Source organism: Anomaloglossus baeobatrachus, unplaced genomic scaffold (genome assembly GCF_048569485.1).
Source record: "Anomaloglossus baeobatrachus isolate aAnoBae1 unplaced genomic scaffold, aAnoBae1.hap1 Scaffold_4323, whole genome shotgun sequence".
NCBI lineage: Eukaryota > Metazoa > Chordata > Amphibia > Anura > Aromobatidae > Anomaloglossus > Anomaloglossus baeobatrachus.
The window spans coordinates 4,733-12,500 of NW_027443659.1; the positions used below are offsets into that span (position 1 = coordinate 4,733).

General features: G+C 39.5%; 1 protein-coding gene across 1 annotated transcript in view; it reads left to right on the forward strand.

The window, feature by feature from the left end:
- Positions 1-1,100: 1,100 nt before the first annotated feature.
- Positions 1,101-7,768, forward strand: part of LOC142279439 (AP-1 complex subunit beta-1-like) — a gene marked incomplete at both ends in the record, with an annotated part of 25,987 nt that continues 19,319 nt past the window's right edge. The window contains 3 exons of the mRNA XM_075332688.1: positions 1,101-1,360; positions 6,515-6,707; positions 7,147-7,167. Coding sequence (XP_075188803.1) covers positions 1,101-1,360; positions 6,515-6,707; positions 7,147-7,167 — 474 coding nt within the window. The remainder of the gene's footprint in view (positions 1,361-6,514; positions 6,708-7,146; positions 7,168-7,768) is intronic.

Consider the following 7,768-nt stretch of genomic DNA (forward strand, 5'->3'; position numbering starts at 1 on the left):
AGTGTCTGTTTTCTGTTTTTTTTTTTTTTTAGGGTTTATTAAATATTTTATGTATTCTGAAGTAGAAAGTAGGGTGTGGTGTGGTTTTGCTACAGATTTATCACTTGCGCGTTCTTGTTTATGTATTACACAACCCTTTTTTTCCCGCTAGAAGCTGGACTATTCCTACCGTAGAGCTGCACTTAAAAAATACTTTCTGCATGCAGGGAATTTTCAATAAAAAAAAATTGCTGCAAGACATTGACGACTTTTTTCTGCTGTGAGAATAAGGATTGTGGCTTTATTGAGGGAGCGTTGTACATCCCATTACACATTGAGTGATTGACTGGTCCCACCAAAATCGGCAGGTTCAGCCAACATTATTATAGTTTGTCAGAAGAGAATCTGTTTCCATGTTTCCACTATCGTCTGAGAGCCACTTATTCAGGTGATGTCACGGGCTTCACTGATTTCTGCAGTTTTAATAAAATCTCGATGTTATCTTCTGTAGATCTACAAGTTCTCTCAATGTGGAGCACTAAGTAACCTCGCCCACACCATTGATTACAAATCAGAGTGAAAAGGGGGTTAATGCCGCGCATCAGCCAAAATGAAGATATAGCACGTTGATGTTATAAACGTATTCTTTTATTCCATCGGTCTACGCGTTTCGAGGATATACCTCTTCTTCAGGACCAGTGCATCAACATAGATACGGTCACAGCGACGTCGCAGGGCAGACAAGTAGTGTGACGGGTCCGCGCGATGTTGTGCGCCACGGGCAGCGATTTGCCCGTGTCGCACAACCGATGGGGGCGGGTGCCCACGCTAGCGATATCGGTCACGATATCGCAACGTGTAAAGTGGCCTTAACTCTTGTAGCTAAACCTTGGAAGTGAAATGTTTGTTAAAATCAAGATACATATGAATAACATTAAGATAGCTGGTAAAGAGGATGATTGTACCTGATGAGTTTATTCTAAACAGATTGGCCTGCCCTTTACAGTGACCATTTCCGATATTTTGTCTAATTTTAAGGCACTAGATTATATTGGAGCACTATTGATAATCATGCAAAGCTGCTTTTAAAAAAAAAAACCCTCTTTTTGCTCTGAATTTAGGATTCTGATAACCCTGATCTTCGTGACCGAGGATATATTTACTGGCGCCTGCTGTCTACTGATCCGGTCACTGCCAAAGAGGTGGTGCTTTCCGAGAAACCTTTGATCTCCGAGGAGACAGACTTGATTGAGCCCACTTTATTGGATGAGTTGATTTGCCACATTGGTTCTCTTGCTTCGGTTTATCACAAACCACCCAATGCCTTTGTTGAAGGTAGCCATGGAGTTCATCGTAAACATCTACCCATCCAGCATGGAAGGTGAGTGCTGTTACCTATATGACGTTATGGATCTCTTTTTACACTGAATAATATGTAGTTATATACGGTAGGTTAAAAAAAATACATGTCCATCAAGCTCAATCTTGCCATTATACATTATCAATCCTTTTATTATGTTTTTGATTTTCCGTAACTATTCACTTCATCAATTTTCAGTGTCTGAGACAAAACCAAACCATCTGCCGTGGCATACACCACCTATCATTCATGAACTGTGTGTCTTTAGTTCTCCGAGGCAATGTCACGAACATCCAAAGATTTCAATAGTTTGAACAGTGATTTTTGACTTTTGATTGTCTATCCAATGAATATTTAGAAAAGTACCCCTATTGAATTTTTTATTGTCTAAACCTGTGTAAGTGTATACGTCGAGAAGTGTAGGTGTATTAATATGCTCATCGATCGCAGTCTTCTCTAGTGTCCATTGCCGCTCTAGTATTCTTCTCAGTCACATGAATGACATTCTGACTTTCTGGATCACACTGGGGTCTGTGTGTGAGACAGAAGTCGCTTTTGCAAGAACGTCAGAACAAATTGGAATATTTGTCATGTGTCACAGAAGAGGCTTGGTGCTGTGCTGGAGACTGGAGAAGACTGTGATGCGGGGGCATATTAACCTCTTCGACCGGCCGATTTTTCGCTTTCCGTTTTTTTTCTTCGTCATTTTTCTTCTGAGAGACGTAACTTTTTTATTTTTCAGTCAATATGGTCATGTGAGGGCTCGTGTTTTGCGGAACGAGCTGTACTTTTACATGAAACCAAGAGTTTTACCATATAGTGTACTGGAAAACTGCAAAAAAAAATTCCAAATGCGTAAAAATTAACAAAAAAAAGGGTGATTGAACTATTGTTTTTGAGATATTTTATTCACTGTGTTCCCTATATGGTAAAACTGATGTCAGTATGATGCCTCAGGTCAGTGCGAGTTCGCCATATACCGATCAGATTAATTGATTTTAAATTTTAATAGATTGGGCATTTCTGAACGCGGCTATACCAAATGTGTGTAACAATTTTTTTTAATTTTTTTTTAACCCTTTAATTTTCAACGGGAGCAAAAGGGGGGTGATTTAAACTTTTAGGTTTTTACTTTTTTTTTTTCTTTTTAATACTTTTTTTTTTTTTTAAACTTTATTTTATCTTACTAGGTCTCCTAGGGAACTATAAAAATCAGCAGTCTGATCGCTCTTCCATATCTGCTGATCACAGCTACACAGCTGTGAACAACAGATATGCTCATCTCCTATCTCACCCAGTTCTCAGCTGGATGAAACAGTGAGTGAGTCATGTGAGCTACAGGAGTCCTCACATGACCCTGTGCTACCATGACAACCACCGGAAGTCACTTGATCACGTCACGTGACTTCCGGTATCGGGCGGGGAGTACTGATCTACCACTATCGCCATTAATATGGCGCTGTCACATTTGACAGCTCCATTTAAGGAGTTAAAAGGCACGGGCGAATATCGATTCCGCTTGTGCCTAGCAGGCACACATGTCAGCTGTATAACTCGGAGGAGATGTGCGCCGATCTCCCCCTGCTGCCGGCAGCAGCAGTGGAAGATTAAAGGGTGCTTTACACGCTGCGACATCGCTAGCGATCTCGTTAGCGATATGACACGCCAGATTGCAAATAAGATTTGCCAAGATCGCATATAGGTCATTTTTTTTTTTTTATTTTTTTTTTTTTTTTTTAGCACCGGTCACATGTGCGATCTCTGCAAATCGTATGTGCGATCTGGCGTGTTCTATCGCTAACGAGATCGCTAGTGATGTCGCAGTGTGTAAAGCACCCTTAACACTATGACTGCTAGGATGTAACTTTACTGCCAGTGGATGTTAAGGGGTTAATACACCTACATTACATATACATTCACAGGCTAAGCCCATAAAAATTTTAATCGAAGTACTTCTTTAAAAAGGAAGATGAATATTCTTTGCAAGTTAGAAGGTGCTTTGAAAAGATTGTTGGTCTGATTTGTTTTTACCTTTTTTAGATTGCTTTATTTTTCTTAAATCAATAACTTTTTATTTAGTTTTATAAAGGATTACAACAAAGTGATAGTAAAACAAGGAATAACAAGGACACGAGTAGCTTAGATGAGATAATGACAAAACATAGCAACCAGTGTATGTGAAATTATTACCACATGGCTTGCGCATAAAAATGGAAATAACCAGAAAAAAGTAAAAACAATTACACCTCTAATCTCAGGGGTTCCAATAACCTTTAGGAATCCAAAAGGTTAGAGATGATTTATGTGTTTTTGGCTGTTGAAGCCATACCTGCCAGTCGGTCGTAAACGTTTGGACAGGGCTGTTTTTATAAGCCATCTTTTTCTCATATAAACAGGATTTGGTGGTGAATAATATGACTTCCGCTACACTAGGTGGGTCCACTTAGTCTGGTACCTTGAGAAGGAAGATATAAGTGACAGAAAAGCTGCTTGATGTCTTATTGTAGAATAAGCCTCAGATAATATCGGCCTCCTCTCAGAGTTTGACAATATAATCGCTGTATAATCCCTTGTCCAGACTGGCACATATGTATTTGTAGGTCAGATACTTCTTACAACTAATACAATTCTGAGATGTTAAAGGGACCGTGACAGTAGATTCATGCACGGACACTGGCTGCGTTATTGTTTGGTTTTTTTCCGAAAAATTGTGGCGTTTAAGAGAAAATACACTTTGAAAAGCCAACTGTGTCTCGGATGACTAGTCCGAGGCCGGTCTCTGGTGGCTTCTCCTTCGACTCCTTAGACTGACAGGTCTCGCCCTACTTTGTATACAGGGAGATACTTAGGTTAGTGGGGCAGAAGAAGAAAAGAGGCCATAGACTGATTTCAAACTGATCATCCAAAACGCATAGCCAACAGCTGGCTTTTCATAGTATATTTTTCTGAAATGCCGCAGTCAAGACATACACATGCTGGATTTCTGCTGCCTTTGTTTGTGCAGCATGAATGAGAGGACTAGTGCCTTTGATCTATTATAAGGAAACTTATAATTTTTCATGTCCTCATAGTTTGATAGACTTGTCAAATACTGTTGTGTCTCCAAAGTTTTTGATGGAGTCTTTAAATTGTAGAAAATTGTGGATTTACAATGTTTAATAGTAAGTCGCAGGTAGTATGGATGTACAGCAGCAAGAACCTACCCACAGGTTTTGTGTTTTTGTTTTTTTTTTTTTGTTTTGTGGTGGTCTGTTTTTGTTTTTTGTTTTGTTTTTTTTTTTTTTATGTATGTTTTTGTTTTGTTTTTTTTGTTTTGTAATTAAAAAATTAGATTTTGTTTGTCACTGCAACCCTTTGGTATTATGGTACTAAAATGACTGACTGTTATTTTTTTAATTGATTTTTAACTTTCCAACATAATGTTTATATTTTTATATATCAAGAACACGCACTCAGTGATTCAAAATTTGGTTTGGTCTATCTTGCACTATTTTTCTGGTTGTAACACCTTCGAGTGCCCTAAAGCAGAGAATGCACTAAATGAAATTGTAGGGTTATGGTTAAATGTTGAAACCTTGTATATTGTTGTTAGGCTTTGGAAGTACTGGTATGTTGCTGGGACTCCCACAGCCGTAAGGATAATGGGACCTTGCTACATTTTCCCTGCACGGTAGTCACCCACTATGCTAGGAACTTCAGTTGGCCCGTTTGAAGTGAACAATATAGTAAAAGTAGCCAGTTAAAATGACCTTTCACCAAATGTTTCATGTTGAACTGGACACATAATGTAATAATAATTGCAGTCCAGAATAAAACCTGGTTTGTTTGGGTTTTTTTTTTTTGTTTTTTTATAATGTAATTTCTTCCCTCTGTTCTGGAGATCTTGCCAATCAAAGTATCTTTTTTGGTCCCCAATGTGTGTGTGTGTGTGTGTGTGTGTGTGTGTGTGTGTGTGTGTGTGTGTGTGATGTAATGACACAGCCCTACTCTCCTGGTTTACTCTCCTGCATGAGTCAGTGGGGGCAGTGCAGCTGAGTTTAGCTGTGTCACATTACAAATCTTCTATAATCTCTCCTACCTTGGCATCGTCACCTCTGCTGTACTCGCACTTCCCCCACACTGCGAGGCTGGAGATGTCGGTAATCACGCTTATGTACGTTGTGCTCAGCTTGTGATCATTGCCATGATATTAAAGCAGGGTTTCATTATATCTCACACAGGAGTAGTTCAGAACAGGCAGTTCAGCAGAGGTGACAATGTTATGAAAGGAGGAGCATTGGTAGAAGGATTTGTAAGGTGACACAACTAAACTCGACTACACTACTCCTTCCCCACATACTCATGCAGTAGGTTACACCAGGATATCAGAGCTGTATCATTACATCTCCAACACTGGGAATCCTGCTATTGTGTGGTGTGTATTCTTCTTCTTTTTTTTTTTTTTTTTTTTTTTTCCTTTTGAGTGTTGCTTATGATTTGTCAGAGACAGTGGAGGCTTACATTACTCCAGAGAAAAGTACCTAATAACACCCACGTGGACTTATAGGGGTATTGCCAACTCCAAGGTCCTATCCCAATATGTATGTTGTAATATTAATAATAATATTAGCGAATACCTCCATTTAGAAATGTATGTGCAGGCATGGCAGTAGCTTAGATATCCATGGTTATGACCACGAGCAACTAGCTAACTTAATGTCCCTATATGCGTGTCTGTAACCTTGGATACCTAAGCTACTGTAATGAGGTAAGTGACATAGCTTTTCAGAAGAACCATACTACATGTCTAATTGGAGATATTTGCTAATATTCTTAGTAAGCCTACTACATACTGGGATAGGATCTTGGAGCTGGGAATATCCCTTTTAACGAAAATTAACTCTTTAGGGGCCAAATACTTTGATCGGTAATATCTATGCAACTTGGATGTGAAATGAAAAAAAAGAAAAAAAAACATAATTCCCTTCTACAGCCACTTGAAAGGTCCTCTTTAGGGGTTATATTGCTTTTTGTAGCTAGTTTAACATCGCTGATCAGCAGAATAATCTTGTTTTATTAGTATACCAGTCCTAAAATGTTCTAATTCTAAAAATCCCTTAATGTGATCAAAATAATTTAAAATTGTATGCATGTCTGGCTGTACTAAAAAGTTTGTTGTTACCGTGTGTTTTTTAGCATTGATATTGGAGACAGTCCAGTAGGACCTGCACCCACAGTCTCTCTTGAACAACCTCAGGTCATTCCCTCACAAGGAGACCTCCTAGGTGACCTTCTGAATCTAGATCTTGGACCACCAGGGAATGTCCCCCAAGTATCTACAATGCAGATGGGAGCTGTGGATCTGCTTGGTGGAGGTCTGGACAGCCTGGTAAGAAATGTCAGGTTTCCTAGTTGATAAATGCATGTGTTGTATACATACATACATTATACCATTAAATTTTTATAGTTATTAATTATTTGTTAAAAAATTGCCCAGTACTTTCAATGTCACAAGTGGCATCCATGAGTGTTTGTGCAATGTCTGCCTTATGTTGTCTTTAAGAAGATTGGATTTACATATAAAAACATTTTTTTTTCTAAATTCTAGTGTGTAGTAGTGTGCCCTGGCAGAGATATGGTTAAGACGTTAGTCTGGACCATTGTGCTCCCACCCTGACATTAGAAGCAGCCCTCTTTTCAGCCGGTAATTGTCAGGGACTGTAGATTTCTCTTGTAGGCACTGATTGTTGTGTTCTGCAGTTCAGCTGTCTCTCCGCTGACCGTAACCTTTTTGCTTCTTTCCTCCTGTGTCTCGCCTACCATTGCAGATGGGAGAGGATACACAATGGGTAACTGGTTCTCACTCAGTAGCACACTGATAAACTGGCATTATTGTTCTCCCCTCCTCTCCATTGGTCTTCATTACAGACCCTTGTTCCCGCTCATCAGGCAGTCCACATGCATGGTCATTAGCCTTCGGATGCGAACGTTATGTTCAGAGCATCCAGTTTATCAGCTTGACTAAACACAATCTTTTCCTTCCCCTGCACTTAGTGAGATACCATACACGATCTGAAACATAAAAACGATATATTATATACCATTATGCCCCCTTGTCTGCTTCTTGTCTGTCACATGTGACCTTTCACACCCTTCTTACTGCTTGGTATCTCCTGACTATAAGTATTTAATGACAAGTTGGTTTTAAGGGAAACTTGTCATATTCATGCTGCTCGAACTATGATTGCAGCCAGGAATGTTTTCTCTGTGCTCCAGCTGAAACATTCTTATAAAAGCTGGCGAAGGACTGTGTCTCAGCTATTTTTATGTGGGTCCCCTACCTGCTTCTTCCCACTGCACTCTAGTTGTGTGACTGATGTTTCCCTAAGGTTGTGCTCACACAAACATATGACTTGCACGATTATCAGATCGCATCACCCGACACGGCTG